General features: G+C 49.5%; 1 protein-coding gene across 1 annotated transcript in view; it reads right to left on the bottom strand.

The window, feature by feature from the left end:
* Positions 1 to 27,427, bottom strand: part of VPS13B (vacuolar protein sorting 13 homolog B) — a 301,109-nt gene that overhangs the window by 42,183 nt on the left and 231,499 nt on the right. Inside the window, 10 exon segments of the mRNA XM_061554219.1 lie at positions 558 to 719; positions 2,541 to 2,914; positions 3,950 to 4,131; positions 5,698 to 5,894; positions 7,289 to 7,476; positions 9,046 to 9,250; positions 12,296 to 12,489; positions 17,613 to 17,999; positions 21,687 to 21,824; positions 22,204 to 23,116. Coding sequence (XP_061410203.1) covers positions 558 to 719; positions 2,541 to 2,914; positions 3,950 to 4,131; positions 5,698 to 5,894; positions 7,289 to 7,476; positions 9,046 to 9,250; positions 12,296 to 12,489; positions 17,613 to 17,999; positions 21,687 to 21,824; positions 22,204 to 23,116 — 2,940 coding nt within the window.

The following is a 27,427-nucleotide window of genomic DNA, read 5'->3' as shown; positions in this document are numbered from 1 at the left end:
CGAACATGACGCATCTTATCATATTTTATATATATATAGGGTGCCTCTGCTCAAGGCGTCAACAGAGTTTAAAAAACGGTATAATAAAATAATCATTTAGATAGTAGTGGCTATCTAAATATAGACACGATCTAACCCAAAACAACTCTATTACGGACAATTTACCCCTCCATAATTAAATCGCCATGATTCAGGGCGACGATTCCACCACAAAACGATTCTTACACAAGCGGTTTGAAGCAAATTGTAACACAACTAATCGATTCATCGCTACACCTCTACCCACAAAGACCCCCGTGTAGACGCACAGACTTGCCGGAGGACAAGTGCCACCTTTGTCTCCACAGAGCCGATGTTTTCCCACTGCACCAGCTACTCATTTAAGGCTGAGTTAGCCTAGGAGGGGGGGAGGGGCAAGGACCGCTTCAGACGTTGCCAGGTTTTCGGCAATCAAACTCGGGCCGCTGGGTTCGTAGCACGCTGGCGCTGACCACTACCTCCACCTGTCCCATCCTCAACGCGCCCGCCTAAAATGCACGCGAATGCGTCGTCCGTACCTGTGCGATTTTGTGCGACCTCCATGAGTACTGGTGCATCTGCCGACTGGACAGAAGAATGCTCTCGTCTGTGTCCACCTGCCCCAGCCTCAGGGTCTCCTGGGTCTCATTGCAGATGATGAAGTGGCTGAACAGGTGGTCTTCAGCATTGGGGCTGCCAGCCTGCGCAACACATGGAAACAATTGCCGTGCCAGAAAATAGCATAAAATCCCCTTTAAAACACCAAGGGCTTTGACCCCAGAGTAAATTACATCTGAGAGATGGAAGAAAAAAACGAGAGAGAGAGAGAGAGAAGGAAAAATGAAAGCTTCGTGATTTGAAAAAAAAAGGCGACTTGTAATAACAACGCATGTGATGGTCAATTTATAAATGTTCACCACCACCTGCAGAAAGAGCTGGGGAGCTGTAGCCGTGCGGGACTAGCAACGTCGATGAAAGGAAAATATTTTTTTTTTTTTTACAGAAGGATTAACTCCAACCACCAGTCTGAGAGCTTAATCGTTGCGGACAATTCATGAAAACAAAAGAAGATTATTTCTGACAGGGCGGGATTAACCGATTCAAAACAACAATAATATGCGAATTAAAATGTATGTTAAACACTAAGGGGGGGTGGGGGGGGGGTGACAGAGCGATTGATGCGTCTGAAGATTCGATAAACTCTCGAGGGAGGTTTAGATTATTTAGATTATTTAGCTGCGATAAATTTCTACGTGATAAGCCACTTCGTTGAGCTATCATTTGTGACCAAGTCGTTTCTGACAAAGAGCTACATAGCTCAGTGGGCCTAACCTGGTAAAATAAAAAAAATTGCTTCGTTTGATTTGGTTTATATTTTTTCATGATTCGCTTACCGTTCCTATACTTTGCACTCCTATCTTATTTTTGTATTGATTTTTATTGTAATCGTTCTGACCAACTCCTACTGGATGTCTGTGAAAAATAACTTATAGCTCATCAGATTCCTTCATTATAAATAAATATTTCTGATTCTGATTCCAGTGACAATATTCTAATTATTTGCAGCACGCATGAAAAGCTTCGCTTCCAACACACGTCATTTGATGCATGCGTCACGAGTCTCATAACCAACGTTCATTGACGAATAGATGCATCGTTCGATCCTATTCAACACTCACTGCCTTCTCCACTTCAGTCAATGTAGTTTGCATCTCGTCCGTCTTGTCCCATCTGTGTCCTTCTCTATCATATCCAATTCAATCAGAAAACTTGTTTGTGAGACGCATTAGATCATTTTGGCCACTCTTCTAGGGTAGCCGTTGAAAATAACAAGTAACGTGCGATGATAATAACAACGTCTTCTTGGTTCTTTCGGTAAAGTCACGTAGAAGGGAAGCAATAAAATAATAAAAATAAAACATAATAAAATAAAATAATTCTCTTATTATGTTTTATTTTTATTATTTTATTGCTTCCCTTCTACGTGACTTTACCGAAAGAACCAAGAAGATGGATCCCTGCAGTCACGAAAGCTTTAAATCGAAAAATAACAACGTCATTTATTCACTCAGGAGTCTGACGATTCCTCTTAACGACGATTCTACATCCCGGTCAAGGACCGACTCGGCCCTCATACTCGTAGGGTATATAAAGTTAGTACCCATCCGTGAGTAGCGGAAAAGTGTCTTTCTTATGTGTAGACTCACTCCTACCATAGGAATGTGTAATTTCCACGGGCTCATAGCCGTCGACAGGAGATCCACGCTATCCCAGACTCATTTGCGCAGAACGCAAAACGACATCAACTCTCGTTTTACTTTAAGACGACAACGAACGAGCGATTAAGAGGACGCTGCTGAATACGTGAGAATCAAGGAAACGCTAAGTGAGCAGGCGCCTACGGAAATAACGCTGAAGGTGCCAAGCAAGCAGCATGGCGAGCCAACCCTACGCGAGAGATCCCGAGCGAGCGAGAGATCCCGAGTGAGCGGTGCGGTGACGTGACGTGCGGGCCGGGTCACCTCTGTCCACGCCTGCACGGCAGTCGCGAGCGTGTGCACGGTGTACTGGCCGACGCGCACGAACACGGGCTCCACTCGCACGCGGGCGCGCACGGCGACTCCGGCGTCGTCATCGTCCGCCCCGCCGGCGCCGCCGCGCGTCACGCGGAGGCGCGCCCGGGCGCGGAACGGCTCGACGGCGGGGCGCAGCGTCAGGCTGCGGTGTTCGAGCACGCGGGCCTCCGCGGCCGTGCTGACGCGCGCGTGCGTGCGCGAGGGCGCGCCCTCCCAGTGCAGCGCGGAGACACGCGGCTCGTCCAGCGACACGACCAGGAACTCGTGCTCGCCCGGCGTCCTGCGGTCCGGCACGAACGGGCGCAGGCGGCGCGGGCAGCCTACCGGGACGGGAGGGGGAGGCACGCGGGGGAGAAGCGCGGCAGAAGACGTTTGCGCGGCTAATCGTTTTGCTTCCGTTTCGGCGATCGAACGCAATGTGGCGCAGGCCGTCATCGTTAACGCTTTCCCACTGAGGTTGACAGCGTTCGTGCATCATCCGAACTGGGTCTCAAGACTCTTGTTCAGGAGGGAGTCCTGCCAAGTTTTCGCAGATGGCGGCGATGTTTCTGGTGTAATCCTAACTGAGCAATTTGCGGGTCATGTTTCACCATTGTGAATGTTTGGGGAACACCAGTTCAACTGTATGTGTTATTTTTATTTTAACTAAAAATGGTTCAAAATTAATATTAAATATTGTTGTATATAGCTGTATCATGTTGCTTGCCATCTCAGAATACAGAGCTTCCAATGTTGATATTCTGGGTTTTAAACCAAATTGCAGCCTCTTGTGATTATTTAGGCTTTCAAGGGTAATTAATTGATGGTGCCAGTATTATCATTAAATGGGGTTTTCCACTTAGCATGTATACTTTTCAGTTCTGAGAAGTAATAATACTGGCTAGACTCTCATGCGTTCAGCTTTCCTTGGTAGCAGGCCATTTATAAAAGAGAACGTCTAAAAACGTGCAGATAACACAGGTCAGTTGAATGGATGTCAGGCGAGTATGTATGTTGAACTTCCTTCGCCCCGTACGTAGTCAACCGTGCTAATCGGAGGTGCGAAGTAGATCTGTCACGGCCACCTTCTGCGGGCTGTTTAGCAACACGGGACAATGTCCTGCTGCTCTGCGAAAAATTCGCAATGGACGCTTCGTTTCACCAAGTGGCCACGACTGCACGAACTTAGTACAGAAAAACCGTGGACATGCAGCGGTGAGATCTGTCCGTGGGTAAGAGCGAGGTGGATGTTAGCAGCACCGGACTGTGAGAGATGGCAATGGCGTGGAGAGGCTTTCATTCAGCAACGGCCGATTACGATTGCCGACGATGATGATGACGACGACCGAACTGGTCACCGCGTGACCTCTACTAACCTGCGCTGAACTGGCTGGCGTGGTGCAGAAGGTGCAGCTGCAGGCAGCTGAGCCGCAAGGACGCTCCGAGAGCCGGAACCCACGCCGGCGAGAAACTCGAGTCGACGCGCATGCAGGCGGCCAGGGCCATGGGTGACACGAGCGGGTCGCACACGCCCTGAGAGCCACTCTCACCATCGACACTGCACAGCGCGCGGACGGCAGTCACTCAGCCGCTCATTGCAGACCCGTGCTTCCCCAATACAGGGTTGTTTTGGGTTAGATCGCGTAAATATAGTGGTGAGTGTAGTGGTGATTGTCTATTTGTTTGTGTTTCTCCCTTGCGATGGGACTTTGTCGGATGGACGTTGAGATTTATAAGGAGCACGGGGTGACCAATAAGGTCTGAATTGGTCTGTAATAAGGTAGGCACCGATAAATGGGGTTGAACAGGTATGGCAAGCGCGCGATGCGGTGACCATCTTTGTTCTTTGACTCAGTGAGAATAGAGAGATGGCTTATCTCCTGCATAGTGCCCACGAGCCAGTGGTGGTTATAGTCCGTATTCTCTGGGGCAGAGGTCGGTCAGTCCATCTGCAGGGAAACTGCTGTTGATGTCCCACAAAAGCAGTCCTCATTTCTTCCACACTGGAATTTTGAAGGTGGCTTTAAGTGGACACCTGGGGTAAGGATTCAAACTGGAATTGCTTCCGACTGCAAAAAAACACACTTTGCGCCATGTATTTGGACGTTTACTCCTCGTGCACCTGTTGCAAAAATGCGCAAGTTTCTTAACTCCAACCACAACATCTGCAGCCAGCAGTATATTTGTGTACACCACGGTCTGTCGCTCGGTATGCCACGTATGGTGGGGTAAAGTGTGGGTGCTTCCACCTCTAGCATGGGAGAAGGGGCCAAAGTGCCCTTCAGAGTGGTTCTATGGACCTCTCCCAAAGTTGAGACCCTACCACCAACAGGGGCAGCGAGCAAGCAATTGCAGGGCTGCGCCTTTACAAGGGTTGCAGCCACACATCCGATTATCACGGTTGGCTACGTACGGTGCAAACAAAGTTCAACATACAAAGATCAAACAAAGATCCCCCATTCAGCCTTAACAGACTGTAGGGGCAAGTGCTGTTAGCGAGCATCTATAAATGCCGGCATGGCACACGAGGGGGTGGGTGGCCAACACCACACCCGGCCGCCTTTGTCTCCCCAGTGACCCCAGTGACAGTGTTTACACATCGCACCAGGTATTCATTTGTGGCTGAGTCGACCTAGGGGAGGCCCAGGACCGGTTCAGATAATCGTCACTGGTGTTAGCCGTGAGCGGGAATCGAACCCGTGTCGCCAGGTTCATAGCGCAGCGCGCTAACCGCTACACCACCGCTCCCCACAATATACATTCACACACATACAAACGTGCGCACCATCATTTACAACGAGAGGGGCTGCAAGCAGGCGGATTCATGACAACCGGCCCTTCGATTTAAAGCTTTCGTGACTGCAGGGATTCATCTTCTTGGTTCTTTCGGTAAAGTCACGTAGAAGGGAAGTAATAAAATAGACGCTGTCGCCTCGACAGACCTGGTTTTCACCTGAAGACGGCTGCTTGCGTTGTGGCCGAAACGTCGTGAGAATTATTTTATTATGTTTTATTTTTATGATTTTATTATTTCCCTTCTACGTGACTTTACCGAAAGAACCCAGAAGATGAACCGGCCCTTCGTCCGACTGAAACACACGCACGCACGGTCACGTGTCGTCACCTCTGCTCTTCGGGAGTGTCCTGCCCGTTGTGCAGCACCACCCTCCACATGTCGGCCGCCACCACCTCGGCCTGCTCCTCGGCCAGTGCGGGGCTGGGCAGCTGCAGCTCGCAGGCGCGGCTCTCCGACAGGCTGAAGTCCCGGTAGCGGACAAACACCATCTTCAGCTCGTCGTAGTACTCCAGCGAGCACGGCACCTGGAGTCCACGCGGCAGCAGCGACACAGCTCGTGAGGTGGAAGTGACTTGAGGACAGCATGGAGGGGATCGCCAAGCTCATAATAATGTAAACTATCTTGAGTATAATGAGTATAATGTAAAGAGTATAATGTAAACTGTTACATTTCGTCGTGAGAATTGTTTTCCAACTTACCAGCGAGATAAAAACGACAATAATTGGCACGGTGAAACGATTGTGCACTTGACGATTTAATTTGATCGGCTCTGTCGGACAGCAAAAGGTTTCGCGACGAAAAAAATTTGGCCCGATCTTTACGTGGCCCCAGCTCAGAAATCAATTGTAGTTTTCCAATGAGCCTGGAATGGGTTTATGTTACCTGCTATAACATGCACACGCACAGCCCTCCCCACACCACGTAGGTTGAGGGGGTTATAAGACGATACTTGCTGGTCAGTGTGGTTTGGTGAATGTGGGGCGCATAGATTGGGAACATAGTACAGTTAATCAATAGAGTTTGGTGCGCTGCCCCCCACATGAATGAGCTCCGCAGCAGCCTGTAGCACCTGTTACATGCACTGCCGTCGCCCATCCAAGTCACTATCCAGGCTAAAACATGCTTAGCTGTGAGATTTGATGGGATCGGACATATTTGATTTGGTCATAGGCATTATGACTTACGGATCAGAAAACGGAGCAAATGGTGAAGAGTGCAGAGAGAAGCATGGTCAGATGCATGCTTTGAATTACGCTGCGAGACAAAGGCGAACAAGTGGCTAGAAAAACACACACTCAAGCTAAAGACGTCACATTGATTTAAGCAAAGGAAGTTGGCTTGGGCGGGCGAGTAATCAAGACTAATGGTGAACAGCGAGCGGCATGTCTTGGGGTTGCGCTGCGTGTTCGGAGTATGGCTTCCTGGGGAAGCTCCCAGACGTGAGATACTCTGCCGCACGATACGCGTCACAACCCTAAAACAACATCGGAGACCGCTCGGCCACAGCGTGTTGCTAACAGGGGACACGGATGCGCATTTGGCCAGATCTTTACGTGGCCCAACTCAGAAATCAATTGTAATTCATGCCACGGTGGCGAGATGGTAACTACCTCGCCTGGTATACAGGAGGTCATTGAGTTAGATCCCGACCCTGACGCCTGGATATTTGGAGTTTGCGTGTTCTCCCCGTGGATCTTTCTCCGGGTCCTCCGGTTCTTCCCTCCAAATTTAGAATCACGCGTGTCGAGTGTTTGGCCGCTATAAATTTCCACGCGATAAGCCACTTCGTCGAGCTATCATTTTTGCAGCCAGGTCGCTTCTGAAAAAGAGCTACAACATAGCTCAGTGTGGCGGGGGGGGGGGCCTCACCTAGCATGATAAAAAAACAGTTCACAGTTTAGTTTTAGTTTAAGTTGCCTGTAAAACGTCGCCGAGGTCAGCAGTGCTGATGTCGGGGTCCTCGGTGGTGTTGAACGGCACCGGAGCGATGCGCACGCGCGTCAGCACGCGCGGCTCCGGGTAGCGCCACAGCATCGTGCCGGCGCTCTCCTCCGTCTCGTTGTAGAAGACGACCTCCTGCACGTTCGGCAGCAGCTTCTGACTCTCTGCGCGCGACGGGGGCCCAACGGGGAGCGTCGTGTGTTGGTACGTGCGTTGAAGCTTTGTCGCACCGTAGTCAATACGAGCACTTCTTTCGCGCCCGCGGCATAGCGCAGTTGGCCGCGCACGGTGCGCAAGTAAGTCCAACGCACGTACGTACGTAACGTTCAATATCGTACCCGAATGTATGATGGAAAAAGAATAGGCTTTATCCATCGCGGCAATGACACAGGAGGTGTTAAGAAGTTCAAACAAAGTTCAAAATAGACACCGATTGCAAGGCATCAAGTCTGCATTAACCACACATTATGCTTGTGGTAAAACATGCACACCAACGAGCTTTGATAATAATAATGTGTGCATTGTCCTCGGAACTGATTGGCTTACACCGGATGCAGCCTCCTTTATCGCCTTGTCTCACCACCAGTGTTAGACCAGGGAACGCCGAAAGGCAAACAGCACAAAGGCAATGCAAATATAAAAGCATGGAGAGCTCAGGTTGAGCAGCTATAATCTCAACGCCGTATTATTGCCGCGACGACGGGTAAAGCCTCTTCTTTTTTCCATCGTCTTGATAATGGCACAAAAAACGGCCCGAGAGACTGCTACATCACTTTCAGTTTCTGACAAATTTCCACACACGTGGAGTTAAATGCCAGACATCGTGCCAAACGACGCGCGGTAGAACATGAAGACCTCTCGAGCAGCTGTCCAGCGCAACCGCAAAAACCTACCCAGTGGATTTTCAGTTTTGGCTCCTGCCCCGTAGGAAGGATTCACATTGAAGTTTACACGAATACAAAAATCGCAAATTCTAAACACGTGTGATATCATACATGTGCCAGTGAGCATTCTAGTCTATTTTAATTGACACGCTGCTTCCACGTGTATAGAGGTAAAGGTGCAGCCCTGTAATTGCTTACTCTCGCCTCTCTGGACTACTCTTCCACGCTGGCGATTACCCACATTGTACCCAATAAGCAACCTAACCTACCAACTGATTAACCCTTTCCCATTCTGAGACATCTGCAAGTTGCAGGGTGCGGGACCCATTCACCTCTGAATCTGGGAACGCACAAGCGGCTCAGCGTTAATTTTACTTAGAGAGGCGTAACGCTGTTGTTTTTAAAGACACTGTAATCACCGCGGAGAACTGTAGCGACACGACCGCACTCTATGATAGCTTGCAGCAAACTGTGCCACGCGCCCTCCCGCATGGCCTTGTGGGAGCCTCGGTACTGACGACGTTATTTCATTTTTTCTTCCGGTTTAATTTTTGATAATGTACATGCACGTCATCGTTCGTGTACATCATCATACATCATCGGAACGGAATCGGAAGAAAAAAAACGATGACATGCATGTACGTCATTGCACATGTAAGTCATCGGAGTGTAATATCGGAAGTACAACTTACGACGTACACGGATGTACGCGCACGTCATCAAAACGGGAAAGGATTAATTGCGGTGCGTTCGTTAACACTGCCGCTGTGTAAAGACGTGCAGTCAACGTGAAGCGATCCATTGCCGGGGGAGGGAGGGGAGGGGAGGTGAGCTGGCGAGCCCGTCCACCTGCGTCGGGGATGTAATGGAAGAGGCCGGTGCGCAAGTCGTCGGCGCTGTGCTCGGCGGTGCAGGGCCTGGCACGGCGCTCCTTGGCATGGTCGGCCGCGGCGACGGCGCGATGCTGCGCCGGCTCTCTCGGCAGCCCCCGGTGCGACGCCAGCAGCTGCTGCAGCAGCGTGAGGCAGCGCACGTGTTCCTGGCCCCAGAAAACCTTGCGCGGAACAACAGAGACAAAGCCTTGACAAGATTCCGTAGGAGGCAAACGCTGTTGACGAGCATCTATGAAGGCCGGTTCACGACGGGGTGAGGTGGCCAGCACCACGCCCGAACCGCCTTTCTCTCCCCGGTGGCGATATTTACACACCGCACCGGGTACACTCGTTTGAGGCTGAGCCGATCTAGGGGACGCCCAGGACTGATTCAGATAATCGTCCATGGTGTTGGCCGTGAGCGGGAATCAAACTCGGGTTGCTGGGTTCGTAGTGCGACGCGTTGACTCTTACGCTACCGCGCGGAGCCGCACACACGCGTACACACACCGGCTCAGCGTTACCGGTGCACTGCTGCATCTGTGTTTGTTACCCAAGGAGTGAGAACCACGGTGGCAAGATGTTAAATGCTTCGCCTGGTATACAGGTGGTTGTGGGTTCGATCCCAACCCTAACGCCTGTATATCTGGAGTTTACATGTCTATCTCCAGGTGGTCACGCAGATTTTTCTCCGCGTCATCCAGTTTTTCCCTCCAGATTTAGAATCAACATGCGTTCCGAGCATTTGGCTGCTATAAATTTACACGCGATAAGCCACTTCGTTGAGCCTTCATTAGTGGCGAGGTCGCTTCTGAAAAAGAGCTACGTAGCTCAATGAGCCTTCACCTGGCAAAATAAAAATAAACACAGTTTAGTTCGTAGTTTATTCTCACCGAGGGCCAAATAGGACTTTCGAATACCTTTGGGAGGGGTCACGCATTCGCACGCACCTCGCCCACTGCTATCCTTGCAAGAGGTAAACTTTTGTTGCTTCTGAAGAAAACGGCCTTCTGCCGGGAGAATGTGGAATTTCCACCCAAGGTTCAGGACCATCGATGGAGGCGCGCAAAGCGCCCATCTGTTCGTTTGAGAAGAGAGACACTTGGACTTTATGTGACATCTCTTTTGGCGCATTCGCTGTATTATTTACAGCCTTTGATCATTCCGCTACGAGATGAAGGCCCCTACAACTGATCGATTATGTACGTTGTTTGACCATACTTCACCACGTTGGTCGGTTCGGGTTGGCGAGGGTAGTGCCGCCGAGGACTGGTTTACGCAGCACTCACCGCTAATGTTGGCCGTGGCCCGGGAATCAAACCTCGGGTCACCGGGGCTTAGAGCGCAATCCTCTAACTACGGCTGCACCCGCTGTGGATATGCCACATGTTTTAAACTACGTACATACACGCAGGTAAGAAACCCTAGCGGACGCAATACATCTTACAAGTTGAATAGAGGAAATTCATAAATATTGCTCCAGCTTTAACGTCTATATTTAAGAGTCCTGCTGTCAGTATGAAGCAAAAAAAAATGTGCGTATGCATGCGTATGTGCAGCTCGTAGTTTTATTTTTCATTTACAGGAAGCCTACGTTCTATTTGATTCATTACCTTTGCCTTACTTGTGTCCCATAACAAAAACAACGTTAAAATCATCATCGCGAATTCTATTTTATGCGCAGCGTTTGAAGTTGGCTCCAAAAGCACAACCAGATGTCCCGAACCTATCTCGACCATCACGCGGTGGTGAAGGGGCATTTTTGCTCCACAAATTTCGACTGGCGTCTCCTGCGCCGCTCCTCCCAGATGCTCATCGCACGTTCGTTTGGGTCGAAGGTCGTCCGCTAATTTGAAATGTAACCGTCACACTTGCAACACGTGCCCGTTTCACTCCGCGGTTTGTCAGGCGGCGACCAGCGAAGCTCCGAAGAGCGGCAAAAAATGTACCTCCTGAATCTAACAAGTGAAATGTACAACTGTACAACTGTACGCCATTAGACACGCTTGTGAAAATAAGTGCTATAAGCAAGGAGGCATCGGCAGGTGCTTAGAGGAAACGTTTTAAAGAGACTTTCAGCGGCACCAAGAGAGCACTCCGTAGCACCAACACAGCACTGCCGAATGTTTCACCTCGACATCCGTGTCACTTTTGAAATGCACTTTAAAGTCCCTTTTTCTGCTATGAACAACTCAATTCGGACTGCAGAGAACCAGCAACCTGAGGAACGAATGTACAAGACGACGATTCAGTTTAAGCCTACGTGTTAAATTGAATAACGTTTGGGGTTCATCCTTCTTGAACAAGGGGAGACCTACAATATCTGTGGTTGCGACAAAATGGACCGCAAGGAATGAGAAGAGCAGCAGCGACTACATTCCCTCGCGCCGCGCACGCACGGCACGGGCTGCGTCTACGCCTGCTCACTCCACCACCGAACGAGTTATTTGGTCCCGGGACCAGCGAATCTCTGCTCAGGAAAAGCACCAGCGAGGGCCGGCTGTCCAAGGCAAGTGTCGGTGGGATGCGAAATCAAGCAAAGGCCTCGGTGGGCCACAATTCATGAAAATAGCCGAGGCGAATCAAACCATAACAAAAGATGAACAGAAAAGCAACGAGTATTTATCTCAATCCTTATCTCGTTACATCTCTCTAATTATTTTGTTTCTATTTCTGTTATCTCACTAGACCCATATATGTTGGCTGTCACTCTCCCGCAATCTTAAAAGGGTGCCCAGAAATCAACGTATGTATGCTGAAATTCTTTCGCACCGTATTAGCCAGCCATGCTGATCGGAGGCGTGGCGGAAGGACAACAAACTAAACAGAAAAAGCATTTATAAAGAAATTAGTTGTCAATAGAGATTATTTAAAAGTGCATGGCTCCAGTGGCTTCCTAATATCAGAAGGAAGAGCATTCCAGACGGCCGCAGAAGCGCATCTGGAAGCACGCGATGCGGCGACCGTCTTTGTTCGATGGCCAGCCGAAAGCCGCTGCAGCGAGGATGACCACTGGAGCTCGCGTGATGGTTTACGCTCCTTGACGAGATCAGCAAGCTCATCGTGGTTCATTTGCGGCAAGCACTTTGTGTGTAACGGGCGCGACCTCATAACTTATACGTTCGGCAAAATGAAGATTACGTCTGGCTTAGGGTGCCAGGGTACCCCCCCCTCTCCCCCCTGAGCGGGTCAGCACCACAACCAGCGGTGTTGGGGGACGCTCTCACCTGCACGAGGCCCAGGTCAACGTAGACCAGCAGCTTGGGGAGCACCTCCGAGGCGCCGCTGTGACTGCACCACTTGGCGTCGGCGCGGACGCTGCCGCAGAACGGGCCGAGCAGCGAGCGGGAGCAGTCGCGCAGGCTGGTCTTGAGCAGCGCGTCCGTGAGCCGCACCTCGGCGGACAGCGACTGCAGCGAGCCTGCGGCGAGGACAAGTACGCGGGGACGAGTCAGCACGTGCGGCGATAGGCCCGGCGACAACTACACGGGCTCGTCGATTTATTTTACCGGGTGAGGCCCACTTTTTCAGAAGCGACCTGGCCACGAATGAGAGCTCAACGAAGCGGCTTGTCGCGTGGATATTCATAGCGGCCAAATACTCCAAACGCGTGATGTTGATTATGAATGTGGAGGGAAAAACCGGAGGACCCGGAGAAAAATCCACGCGACCACGGAGAGAACACGCAAACTCCAAATTATACAGGCGTCAGGGTTGGAATCAAGCCCACGACCTCTTGCACACCAGGCGAGGGAGATCACATGTGGCCACTGTGGCGTCCCATCATCATCATCATCAGCCAACTGAGTGATGGATGGAGGCCTCCCCAAGCTGTCCACCACCTCTCGCAATCCTGCGGAGTGATAATTCATCGAGAACCTGCGTAGTGCGCATTGATTTCATAGCTCCGTCTCCTCGGTGGTCGTACTACTCTCGGACACGTTCCATTCTTTGGCCGCCACTCCATAATTGTTATTCTTTGACCATGGGACATCAACGCTTCCTGCGATGTGTCCTACCCCAAAGCCTTACCATCATCATCATCACTTATGTATTAGTACCACACTTCGTTGAGTTATCATTTGCAGGAAGGTCGCTTCTGAAAAAGAAGCTAATAGCTCAGTTGAGTTTTATTCAGCATATTTTTTCGTGATTTACTCACCTTTCCTGTACTTTACACTCCCATCGTATATTTGCATTGTTTGTTGTCGTAACGCTCTGACTGACCCGCCCCTCTGTGAAAAATAACTTTATAGCTCACTGGATACCTCCAGCATAAACAAACATTCTGATTCTGACTTTTACAATGATGCAATTTGCAAGGAATGTATCAACTGTTGACAGATGATACCAGCACGCATGGCCTCCCCTATTTTTAAATAAGGTTATGTGCTCTTAAACGTCCGCTGCGATCGCACCGAAACATATTTTATGGTTAATACACCCGCGCAATATGAAGCTGGGCGCCTGCTGGGCTAGAAGGTAAAACCTCTGCTTCAAGCGGCAATGCGCTGCTGCTGCTGCTGCCGCCTCTGCTGGGCAATGTCACCAACGTAAGGTCGCCGTTGGTGAACGACAGAGAAATGTGCTCCTCCTCCTCCTCCTCGAGAGAGAGAGGGCCACACCGCTGACCCCCGTTTCAAAGGGATAATTTTATACTTAAAGCACAACAAGACACATAAGGCAACACTCACTTTGGCAGATAGCATTTCCTTGGTGTCAGTTAAAATTTCCTGCCTTTTTTGTTGTTTCACTAAACAAAAATATGCAGGAACGGAATGCCGCATCGAGCGTTCTCACTGCCAACGGCTGATGTCACGCTTTGCTTTGCCAGTTGGTTATCATTAGAGAAAAACAAAGTGCACCGAAAAACGGGGTTTCTCTCCCACAGTGCTCTTCACCGTACACTCAATTGTAAAATTCTGGCTAATTTATTACCTCAAATTAACCATTACACAGATGCAGATGCCATTAATTCTGATGTGTTCCTTCTGATAGTTTGGGGGGGGAGGGGTGGCGGAGGTGCAATGAACAAAGACATTGATTAAGTAGTTCACCAAAGTGCCCAGAATTCCCAATCCACGAAAGCAAAGGGCTTTTATTACAAAGCAGGTGTTGCCACTAACGACTCCTGGCTACGCACTATTCCTAACAGCTGAATTCTTGGGTCGGAGGTTGATGGATGGCAGGGCGCCACAGTTTCACACTTCCAGAATCTCTATCACGGGCATTAGCGTGAAACATTGCCGGGGTTCAGCCCAAGTTCAAGCCAATGGCATGTCTGCAGCCAACAGCACCATGAAAGCTATTAAAATAATCAGCCTCTGCTGCAAGGGAACTGGGAATTTCTGCAGTAACTCCCCTATAACGCCGAGGTTAAGGCTTGGCTCCCATTATAATAAATGCATATCTTGTGTTTCTGATATGAGTCACCGACAGAGATTAATCGTCGAGGCGAGTGATCCGTTTTGCGGCGGCCTGTTTAGACATTTTTTTTTCTTTCACGCATACGATTTGCGTCAACCTAATACGTTGTGTCGAAGCAATAAAAATGGTTGGCTGGGCCCAGTGGCTGTGGATGACACATGTCCTTTTCAACCGGGATTTTCCTCGCAAAGGATTTACAGATGTTTTCATAAGGCCCTGTACGCCATTCCTACGCTATCTGAGAGCCATTTTCAATGCTTGAAAAAATGCGAGCCCCTTAAAGAGTTCATGCTTTTCTGAGCGAGGGCTCCACCAAACCACCCCTCCCGCCACTCCTCCAAAAAAAGTGCACGTGCCATCGACAACAAACAAAAGAGCAGAATGTAAAACTCCCTTCATCCTCAGAGAGCTCGCAAAGAGGATTCCTTGGCTCAAGCAGCAATGCAACCACACTGGATCCTTGTTCATTTACAATGGTCGCCCTGAAACATGTGCTTAATAAGCCCGGTGGACTGGCACGCCATCAAACGCATCGCTCATGCGGCACTCGATGCCGCAGCAAAACGCGCATCGGGAATTCCGGCGGTCAGGCGTTTTGGGAGGCAACCTGTCTCGAAAGATGGCCTTTTACGCCGCTCGCAAGAAGTGCGGCGTTAATTATCCACTCTTCCTTCTTGATGCGGTCAGATTGTGGGGCTCGTCTTATATGGCTCACTTAAAGATCAAGAGCTCCACGTTTGGCTTGAGACTCCGGGTCGTGATGTCCCGCACATGTGGAGCCGGGATGAGCAGGAAACAACTTTGTGTTTGCAGCGAGCCTCCCAGTCGACTGATATCAATCGGCGATGGGACCAGCTGGCAAGGCCAAGCCAATGCTAAAATGCGCAGCCCGTAAGGCAATGGCCGTATTTACGGTCAAGAGGTACAGCAACAACAAGAAAAAACGTAAAAGCTCTGATATATGAATTGGGTGCTTATTAAGCGGACTTCAGTGGAAAATATACTACAAAGAAATTTCAGCGAATGTGCTTCACCCCGGAGAATCCCACACACCACCATCCGCCCGCACGCTCGCCCGCCACATCTGCGGAAATTTATTTCTAAAGAAAATGGCAACTCCATATGAACTCTATAGGCTGTAGATACGTGTGGCGGTTTTTAATTTGAACCTTCAATAGTTACAAGATGTGCAAAAAACGATGTTCATCCTTTTTTACAGAGAAGCAACGGGCCGCGTGCGACGTGCGTCCACTGGCGTCAGTCTGGACTGCGTTACCTGGACACAGTGAGGCATGCTCGTTTCGAATACACGGGGGTAATCGTGTGCAATGAATTAGCCGCGTTACATATGAAAGGAGATTTGTATTGGGATCCGCAGATTCTCTGAACAAAAACACTTGACTGAGAACAACTGAATTGAGTACGCACAATTTTTCAATGAGGATTCTGCTCACATCCACAGTATTCAAACAATTTTCATTGTAAAGTGCCATCTCTAACCGCAAGTCAGTCAACCCTTCTAGACCCTCTCATCTCTCTGCTCCAACGAAGAGCCACTGCCTCAAACATCTACCTGTTACGATATTTTTTTTACTCTCTTATAAGGCAGTGATATCGAGTGTGGTGTGAATGTTTCAGAGTTTGTGCTAATTCAAGGCAAACAGCTTGGCCAGTGTTGAGAAATAAATGACTTTTAGCCTAAGATGACGGTGGCTTTAAAAATGACAAAGGCCTAATGCTCGAAGGCAAATAATATCTCTTGGCTCAAGCGACAAGGTTTTCAATTACTTCCGAGATTTTTTTTTAAGACTATCGTTTATTGACAATCAATATGACATCTCCTATTTGGGCTTGTTCTCTGATCCATGTGTTCTCCTTTGCATTGGCCAAAATAATTACAAAGCACGCATTCCCTGCACGCTTCTTTGCACTTCTCAGCTTTCGTTCCAACTTCATTGCCAGTGACCTCGATTCCGATCCATGTCATTGCAGTTAATGTGCGCACAGAAAAGTTCTTATGTAGGCACATTGGTATGTTGCTTTTCATCCAGCAGTTGACGGATCGTTACTCGTGGTTATGATGACCGACTGATTACGATGAAATACTGGGGTGGTAAAGTGAATATCTGGATGGTACAGAGACGCTGTGCTAGCAGGAAGGCTTATCCGAATCTCACACTGCCATGCAGTGTTTGGCACGGGAAGTCACAAATTAGTGTTTGACCCACAGTGTGTAGGGCTTAACTGAACCTTTGTTTTTATTGTACCATGTAAGGCCCACTGAGCTATATAGCGGCCAAATACTCTCAATGTGTTAAATTTTGATATAAAGCTTTCGTGACTGCAGGGATTCATATTCTTGGTTCTTTTGGTAAAAGTCACGTAGAGGGGAAATAATCAAATGATACAAATATAAAACGATAATATATACTCTCAATGTGTGTTGCTAATTGTGGAGGGGAAAACCGGAAGAACCCGAGAAAAATCCACGAGACCACGGGGGAGAACGTGCACACTCTAAATATTCAGGCGACAGGGTTGGGATTAAACCCACGACCTCCTGTATACCAGGCGAGGGAGTTAACATCTCGCCACCGCAGCTGTAAATGGAGATGATCACTGCCCCTCAATCATTCACGCAGGGAATCACTTTGGCTCTTTAACAGAGGGGTCGGATGCAGGCAGTGGCGGCACTAGAAAAACTGGTGCAGCAAATTTAAAATGTGATAAACAATCATCTAATTCACGTTAAAATACAATTCGTAGATCTGATCTACATCTTGTCTCCATTTATCTTCTTTCATCTGACTCTACCTTTACCGTCTGTCTACAACCGTTTCATTTCACTAAAGTCTTCTGTCATCTGCGGTGCATCATGTCTCATCTCACTGCACCTCAATCATTTTGTCTACACCATTGGTCTCACCACGTCTGTATTGTTGTCACGAGGACTGTATGCATTAGAAGGGGTGTCGCTTACTGTATAACATAATTCCTGCTTACGGCAAACCCTCTATCCCACCCACAAAGGGTCGGCACCACCGCTGTGCGGACGACAACAAACCCTCCCACGGACGGGGGGTGGGGGGGTGGGTGACCGACGCAAGTCCACCGTACCGGCGGCGCTGCTCCTCACGTCGACCCTCGCCGACAACGCCGCGACGGACGCGCCGAGCGCCGGCCTCTCGGGGTGCGGCACGCACTCGACCGCCACCACCGCCTGGCACGTGGACACCGACACGCTGCCCACGAGCGCCAGCGCCTCCAGCAGCAGCTGCCGTCGCTGCTGGTCCCCTCCTCCTCCTCCTCCTGCTCCCGCCGCAGCCGCCGCGTCCTCGCACTGCTCCCGGCCTCCCGACGCCAGTTCGCCGGTCGACCCGGCGCTCCGGCCGCCTTCCGGCCGCTCCGACGCCGAGAGTTTGGCCACGAAGCGGGCCACCTGGTCCAGCTTGCCGAGGCTGGGGCTGATCTTGCACGGGCGGCCCAGCTCCACGTGAATGCTGGCTGCGCACGGGGCAGGGGAGGGGTGGTTCCACCACAGGTGCACAATCAACGTCGAGGGGTAACAAGAGGTAAAGGTGCAGCCCTGCGACCGCTGGCTGGGGAGGCGCCCCGTGAGATCTATTTTGAAGTCGGTCCAAATGCGTGTGAAACGTATGCAGCTGTTGCAATGTAACTACTTTCATAAATTTTTATTTGTAAAAAAAGAAGTACGGCCGCGCCTTCAAATAGGCCACTGCCGGTGTCACGTAACGCACAGCTCTGCGCGTGCTTGTTCAGCGGGAGGGCATCCGCTAGAGGGAGCTCTAGAGAGAGCCCCTATCGAGTATAATTTGGTCTACTCATCCACGCTGGCCTAACATCTTGGAAGCAGCTGGATTACCCGCACTTAACCTCACCACATGCGATCTGCTGACCGACTACGGTGTACATAATTTATTCGGCAGGGTGGACAGAGGGCAGGAAGATTCAAGAAACTTGCCCCGTTGTTTCAACCACAGTGCTAACCATTTACAGCACAGCAGCATCCACAATCAAAACGCTCTTGATGTTTTACAAGATTTTCGGTTTTTTTTCATTCTCAGTTGGGTTTTCATTACTGATCCTAAAGATGCGCTGAAGTAATTTGAAGGCGTGCAGATGCGTGCGTACATAAACAAGCAAAATGAGAAATGCGCAATCATTCCCATCTCGTAAGGTTGGAATAGTTTTAAAATTTCCGTTTTGACGTTTTTCCCAGACAAGGCATTTGCTTTAATAGACGGAGTTCCAGTCAAATGGGCACTGTTTTAACAAACGATGGTATTTATGTCTCCCAAAGCCAAACGCTTTACAGTATGCTGCACAAGCTCACATTTGGTGATCATCTGTGTTTTGAAAACTGGAGCATTGATCCGTACACTTCAGTGAATCAGAAGTTGTTTTTAGAATTGGGAGTTTTAGTTCCTCCATCTGCCAATGCCGGCGCGAGGGGGGGGGGGGCGTCCAAATTAAATACACGGAAAAGTGATGACAGAACACTTTAGAGCTTCAATCTTTAAACGACCAAGTAAGTGAAAAATCCCATCAAGCATGACAGGACTGAGGAAGCAAAAAAAAATCCACCAAACGACATCGTGCCATGGCTGCTGCTGCTGCCGCTTGCGGGAGTGCTTTACAACCCCGACAGATTTCCTTTGAAGTGAGCTGCCTGTGATGGCGGCGAAATGTGCGGTGCAAATGTAACCATTAAAATAGGGGTGTAAAAACACGAGCTTACGGGACTTTTTCTTCAACTCAACCCTCAAAGTTAAAACAACAATAACGTATTTCTTGGGGTTTTTTTTTTTACGTGCACGTTCAAAAAGTGTAATTTATGTATTGTTCACAAATCCCAGTCGGCCTGCAAAATGTATTCTAGCCCGGTGTGCACTCCGCAGTGGTAAGAATAACTGAAGAGTTTGGAGATTCATTATAAATGAGACCTAAATGTAACACCGATATTGAAACGTTTACAAGAACAAATATGTGTTAATACACGCAATGGGACAATAACAGTCTGATAATGATGACATTTTGTGTGAAGTGTATATTATGAATTGTAACAGTTTACAGCATTTCAAGTCACTGCCATTATCACAGAATAAATAGATTTAGCAATAAAAGTGCCACGAACATTCATATTAATATTCGTAGACAAGCATGCTGCGTGTGTTTAGCAAGACATTTAACAAGTCTGCAATGTGAATGAATGTTCTCTGAATTATGCCTTTGAGCATGCAGATCTTCTGAATATATATATGCAGTATTGTAATACCATTCCACCTTGATTTGTGCGGTGTATAAACACGTGTCTATCTCTGGAAACTGTGCGAGTCGTAAAACATAAATGGTCCAGACAGGTCAATGAAGACCTCTGTACCGGAGGAAACTGCTGTCTTGAAATAGGGGTGTCTCTCAACAAGTGTCATTATGGGTAATCTTTGTGCACTCTTGCCTGTGTTATTCTAGTGTGGTCTGCGCTTCCATTTACCACCGAGTCTCGTATCCAGCCAACCTCAACTGCACTCGCGCCTGTGTGCGTGTGCCGACGCAATTGCGACAATGCTATTGATTTTCAATGAAACGTGCAACGATCCATCGATTCTACCATTGATATTCTGATAGTTCAGAATGTAGGCATTGAATCGCAAACATGAGAATCAATGTTTTAGATTCATGTGTGGTAGCTTCGAATAGCACTGCTGGCTACGCGCGGTGCAAAATAACTTCAACATACATTCGTACATACATATCATGGGATTGCACAACCTATGCAGCCACACGTGGTTGCTACATCGAAACAAAAAAACAAAACCTTGCTGCTTGAACCCCATCATGCTCCTGATCATTCATTATACCTCAATTTCTAATAGATTTCCAAATGATTAATTTAGAGCCCTTTGGCAATCCACTGCTGGATGAAGGCCTCCCGACACCATGTTTGTCTGATTGGTGGGGTCAAGCTCAGATATCACTCGTGACTAGCCGGATATCCGATTCACCGACATTGACACTGCGGTGCGCGATGGTCACTGTGCCATAGCTCCGTCAACAGGCTCTGTTGGCCATTCATGAAATGTGCACGCAATGTTTAACCTCTAAAAATATACACAAATAGAAAACACACACACACACACCCACACAGAAAAGCCTCCGTTTTGTTAAATGGGCATCCTTAAAAAGGGATTACTGCACCGTGACCCCAACGTCTTCATATGAAAACCAAGAAGCAGCAAGACCTTAAGATGCCACTGCATGTAAGTGACCTTCCCTCCCACGACAAGACTTGGTAATGGATTACTTAGTATGCCAGACGGGTGGGCAATCCCAACAGACATGTAAATCTGGCGCTGAAATGTTGGATTAAAGCTCCAGCAATTGTGCTGCTCGGGAGACAGGCTAAAGGCTGTGTTTATGGGAAAGCTGTTAAGTTCACAGTGCAGGAAGGGAGGGGTTGACAGGGTGAGAGAATGAGAGAGAGTTGGAGGAGGAGGAGGAGGGATGGGCGTGTTTGCCACGACAGCACTAACAAGGCGAAACACAATGACTGCTTTTAGACATCCAAGGGCAATTCATTAACAAAGTGGGGGTTGGAATAATTGGCTGTAAACATTGTCTGTGTTCCACTTAGTCACGCCCATTGCGCCGTGGCCTGTCTCAGGGTCAGTCCCTTACATGTGTACTACTTGCTTTGTGTTTTCTTTTTGCTCGGCCACTTGCTCTGCTTCAGTACGCTGGTGATACGTGTGGGTGCGTAAACAATAATAATAGCGCTTTTTTAATGAGTTTTTGATCAAGGAAAACAATTCCTCGAGCTTAAAAAAATTCCGTTAAAGGCTTTTTAAGCAGAATAGCAGCTATTATTTATCTCGCAAGATCTCGGAATAAAAAAAATTACATGGGCGACACCGCATTGGCAGTGGTGCACAAGCACAAATAACGCGACAAAAACGCAACGCATTCGTCAATAACACCGTGGCCTTCAGATGAATAATACATAACGAGTGACGTATCAGGCATCGCCCTTCGTCAGAGCACACAAATGAGCCCGGATACTGCAAAGTCGGGCGACCACCATGCACAAGCAGGTTGTCACAGTAGACGGCAGAAAGCAATGCAGCAACATCCATCGCTGTGGCTCACGCAGCTCACGCGGCTCTCATGGCTCACCCGGCTCGTTGAGGAAGTCTCGTATTTGCAGGGAGAGGAGGCCCGGGGGTACGCCCGTGCGTGCGTCCGTCTCTCCGCACGTGGTCTGCAGCCACGACACCGAGTAGTCCAGAGGCTCCGGCAGCGACTTGCCAGGATCTGCGCAGAGCGCGTCGTGGACGGGTACGAGAGTGAAATCGTGCGCTCGCTAGCTCGCACGCGCAGTGAGCGTGCGAGAAGAGACACGGGGTTTGTAGTATTTACGTGTTTTACAAACGAGGATATGTTGGTTGCTAACGGTGTTTCAGTGCAGAAACCAATAATAAAACACATCTACTGGGTCAGTATTTTTGGCATTATGTCATTTTAAACGAGGCTGCAATAAAATTGCATTTTATATTTGCATAGAAAGATACTCTTCTCTGATCATCTATTAATTTGTGACACACACAATCCTCCACAACAGTGGATGAAGGGTGTTGCGCAACGATTAAATGAGAGGGGGTTAAAAGGGGGAAACAAACGGACAAAACGTCACCTCCCGACTTGTAGTTGATCGCCGCCCCCTTGATGGAGGCGTCGAAGCACGAAAAGTCCAGCTTCTGCGTGCGCCGATGGCAGCTGAGCAGCACGGACGGCTGGTGCACCAGCGCGTACAGGAACGGCTCCAGCTGCTGCGACCCGTCTCCGGACTTGCGCCCGGGTTGTCGCACCACCGTGAGCCCCAGGGCCTGCCTCGCCGACGACCTGCCGGGCACCCGCAGGCTTTCCGGCGGCAGGAACCTCCCCGCGGCCGTGCACGGCGCCGCCGTGTGGCCCCCGAAGCGCGCCGGCGGAGACGGCGGCGGCGGCGCCGGCGGAGCCGTCGGCGGGAGGTCGTCCGCGGCGGTGGCGGCGGCCGCGCAGCTGGAGCCCGGCCGCGCCGGGTAGAGGCTGGCCTGCGAGCCGCTCTGCGACGGCGGGGGGGCGGTCGACGCGGGGCCGGGCTCCTCCGGCGCCGGCCGCGCGCCGCCCTGGGCCTCGGGGGGCGGCTGGCCGTCCGCCGCGGAGCTGGCCGCGCTGCTGCTCGACGCGCTCTCGCAAGGCGCGGGGGGCCTCGGCTGGGAGCCCGGCGGCGGCTCGGGGCACCTGCCCTTGACGGGCGTCGCCGAGTAGGTCATCGCGGAGATCTTGCTGGCGGTGAGGAACACGTCGAAGGGGACGAAGCTGCGGCTCTTGACGGTGGACGACTGGCGCGACGCGCAGGGGAGGCGCTGCTGCTGCTGCTGCTGCTGCCGGTGATGTACGAGCGACGCAGGGTGCTCCGTGTGGACGAGCCGTGCCGCGGCACTGTCGCTGCCGATGCCGCTGTCCTGCGCCCGGCTGTGCCGTGATGCCGCGTCCACGGACGTTGCCGCCGCGCCGTCAGGCGGTTTCGTGCCGATCGGCTGCAGGTGCTCGGGTGTGACCACCTGGAAAGCAAGAGAGGGCATTGATAGGGTCCACGCGCGCGCGTGCGCACAATTGCAACACATCCGCAACGTAACATTTATAAAGGTCATAATCATAACTCGATAGATTGTAAGATCAACATTTCACTATGCACGAAGTATACCTTTGTTGTATAATGCAGCTTACAACCAAAAGCACGCGACCGAAAAGGCCTTGAGCACGCCCGTTCTCAGAAGGTAAGAAGAGGTGAGCCGGGATAGCGCTTGGACGATGTGTCACCGTCACGCGAAACAGGTGTCACAGGCAGCATGGCAGTGCGGTGGGCAGCAGAGGGAAAGCGCGGCGAAATCCAACGCCGTAGTGTACCCCTATGCTCCCCAAAAAGTCACCAACCCGCGCTGACCAGCGCGACCAAGTACGGTGAAATAACCCCACGGGGCGTGGGGAAGGGGGGCCCCGCGTCCATCCTGCGCAACGTGCATAAGAAAAAACAAAAGCCGCCGTTTATAGGCAGTGTTTGTTTATGATGACGATGGGAAAAATACCTCCTAGACACTTATTATTTCTCGTTGATCACAGAAACCCTATCCTAACCTATTTGGAAATCTACTGATGGATTGTCTCAAAATCATGAGGTTATTATGACCATACTTCTCTGAGCTGTCAGTGTGTGTAGGTGCAGGAAGGGGGAGGAGGGAGGGGAGGCAGTGAGGGGTGGGGACAGGACCAGATCAATTACCAGCCTCCAATAATATTAGCCATCGGCATTCCCGTGGCCGGAGAATCGAACTCAGGCGGGCCAAATGAATAGTGCGGCTCACCAACCACTGCGTCACCGTTCACTTCCTGCCCTCGACATCCTTTATAAATGTAAGGTCCCAAGGTGGCTTCACGCACACCCGCATCTGTGACTGCACTTGAATGAGTACAGGGATCAACTTGTGATGTGTCCATTGCCTTACCATTCCACTCCAATTGCTCAACCTCGAAAGTCTCCACTTTCTGCCCGGTGTAATGCCCCGCTGTATTATCTAAAGTGGATTCCAGTGGAAAATTAAACACTCTTATCGGGCGGCACCATCAGCATGGCTGACTCGAAGCAAAGAGTGCGGGATCACACTGAGATTTCACGAAGCAAATGGGTTGCATGGGTCACACTTGTGCATTCTGGAAGTCCACCAGGTGGAGCCATACAAAAGTGTATTTCATTAAAACGTGGAATTTTCTCTTGCTAATTTTTTTTTCTAACATAAACCAGACACCGGTCATGCGATGCCAGTGAGTATCCCGCGTCTCGGGCAAAATGACAAATATACGAGAGGTATTTATATTAACTGTACGCACATGATTAAGGATGATTACTAAATGCACAGTTATAATACGCATTCTCATGAAAAATACGAGTCAAAATCAAATAGTCCGTTCATTAGCTTAAACAAAAAAAATTCTGCCGGATTAGTTATTTCTGATTTGTTTAAATTTGTGTATTAACAAACTTTGGGCCAGAAGGCAAATTCGTGAGTCAAAATTGCAGCCGAGCGTCTATTCCTGCCAAGGCATCGGCTCTCGCATTTGCTCATTCTCAATTTAATTGAATTTCTCATATTTTTTAATCAGCCTAATTGTTTTAGGGCAGTGCAAGCTGCTAGTTTAAACAGCAGCTTAAATAACTCTCCCGTGCAGGTGGAAAGTTTTTGACATTTGGAAATTGCCAATTCCCCTACAGGCGCCAGTTATACGCAGCAATACATCAACAGCAATCAAATGTTGGGTTGCTCCCTAGCCGGGCTAAACACCGAGGATGGCATACTTGCTTGTTTTGTAAATTCTCACAAAAACATGTATATGTATAAAGATCCCCCGTATAGCCTTAACAAACCGTTAGGGCAAGTGCTGTTAGCGAGCACCTATGAAGGCCGGAACGGTACACGAGGGGGTGGGTGGCCAGCATCACGCCCGACCGCCTTTGTCTCCCCAGTGGCGATGTTTACACACCGCACCAGGTACTCATTTGAGGCTGAGTCGACCTAGGGGAGGCTCAGAACCGGTTCAGACAATGGTCACTGGTGTTGGCCGTGAGCGGGAATCGAACCCGGGTGGCCAGGTTCGTAGCGCAGCGCGCTAACCGCCACACTACTGCTCCACACATATATAAAAGACAAAGATCCCCCGTATAGCCTAAACAGACTGTAGGGGCAAGTGTTGTTAGCGAGCACCTATGAAGGCTGGAGCGGTACACGAGGGGGTGGGTGGCCAGCATCACACCCGACCGCCTTTGTCTCCCCAGTGGCGATGTTTACACACCACACCAGGTACTGATTTGAGGCTGAGTCGACCTAGGGGAGGCCCAGAACCGGTTCAGACAATGGTCACTGGTGTTGGCCGTGAGCGGGAATCGAACCCGGGTGGCCAGGTTCGTAGCGCAGCGTAGCGCTAACCGCTACACCACCGCTCCCCACATATATATACGCACACACAGAGGTTACTGCTTTAGGCTCAACAAAGCGAACGTAGATAAACAGAACCGGGATCCGAGGGGTCACCGTGTCTGGTCGAGATGAGTGGCTCTTGAGAAGGCAGAGAGAGAGAGAGGCAGCGGAGGCAGAGAAAAAAAAAGAGAGAAAGAAGGAGATGATATTCTTGGGTCTTTCGGTAAAGTCACGGAGATAGATTTTCTTTGAACCGATCTACGTGACTTTACCAAAAGACGCAATAATATGAATTCCTGCAGTCACGAAAGCTTTAAGTCAAGATAGAAGGGGATGATGTAGAGGTGAGGGACGGAGAGCACACGACGCGGTAAGATAATTTTAAAATCTCTTTCTTTAGAACTGCTTTTTAGTGTTTAGTTTAAATTTCGATTTAAAGCTTTCGTGACTGCAGGGATTCATCTTCTTGGTTCTTTCGGGAAAGTCACGTAGAAGGGAAATAATAAAATAATAAAAATAAAACAATCAAATAATTTTCACGACGTTTCGGCCACAACGCAAGAACAGGTCTGTCGGAAAGACAGCGTCTGAATGACGTCTTTCAGACGTTGTCTTTCCGACAGACCTGTTCTTCACCTGAGGACGGCTGCTTGTGTTGTGGCCGAAACATCGTGAGAATTATTTTATTATGTTTAATTTTTATTATTTTATTATTACCCTTCTACGTGACTTTACCGAAAGAACCAAGAAGAAAAAAAAAAGTGTTTCATTTGTTGCCCTACCCCCGCGCCTTTGATTAGCACGGTTTGGCGCAGAAGAAGTTCAACATCCATACGCACATTGCGTAGGAACGCATCGATCGGAGAGATGTCGACGGGTAGATACATACGTGTACACACACGCACGTGAATCCGATGAGATACGGCTCAACACAAGGGGAGTGCACCTTCCCATTGATAGGCAGCGAGCCCTTTGAGAGAGCTCCATGACGTTCAAACACGACGGGAAATCTAGCGCATCGGACTCAGCCAACGTTCAAAATGAGTGCACCGTGTTTGTAATTGTGTTCGCCTGTCAAGTGTACGAGCCAGCTGGTGCTGTCGTTGGACGGCCACCAGAGGCGAGAGCGAATCGACGGGGCGAGGGTGAAGCGAGGTTTATTTGTCATGGGGGGATTCTACCCGCTAATCCGGCTGTGCGCTAAATAATCACACGGCCATGGCAAATAATCCCACCGCTTCAGTGCCTTGTAAGCAGCCAAGTCAACAATTGTCTGGCTGCAGTCACCGCGTACGACAACCGGACTCAATTAAGAAAGCTTGCCAATAGCTGTTCTGGAAGAGGGAGGACTGTTTACGCAAATTAAGTGTGCATTCAAGTCCGGACTTTGCCTTTATTTTGTGGCTAATATGTAATTATGCTTAATATAGATAAACCGTGGCATGTGTAACAGATTAGACGTGAGTATCTAAATATTTCAACAGTTGTGGGCAATTATGCTTCAAGACTCAAATTAGATGGTTATGGTTTACCGCAAATTTTTTAATTTAAGATCGAAACCACATTGCGGACGAGTCTGGTTAATTTGATACTATTATGATTTTGTTCAGACAACGTTAAACGTTCGGAGCAATTTGTAATATGCTCAAGGAAATAATACCGAATATTAATTAAAAAAACAATTTTACAGCAGTGAATTCTCGGGCTTATTACCTATTGGCAAAGGCTACCATCCATCATGAGATTACCACTCAAGCATCAAGTTTTAAGCATTTCTTTCCAAATGCCAGCCACTGCCAAAATACAAACATTTTTTAGCCCCTGCCAGATGTGACCACAGGGCCCTAGGCGTAAATATCGCAAGATGTACGTGTCCTTGCATAACAAAACACTTAAGCTGTC

This window comes from Lethenteron reissneri, chromosome 19 (assembly GCF_015708825.2).
Source record: "Lethenteron reissneri isolate LAM-NWPU_2019-01 chromosome 19, ASM1570882v1, whole genome shotgun sequence".
Classification (NCBI taxonomy): Eukaryota; Metazoa; Chordata; class Hyperoartia; order Petromyzontiformes; family Petromyzontidae; genus Lethenteron; species Lethenteron reissneri.
This window is presented reverse-complemented; position numbering and strand designations above follow the sequence as displayed.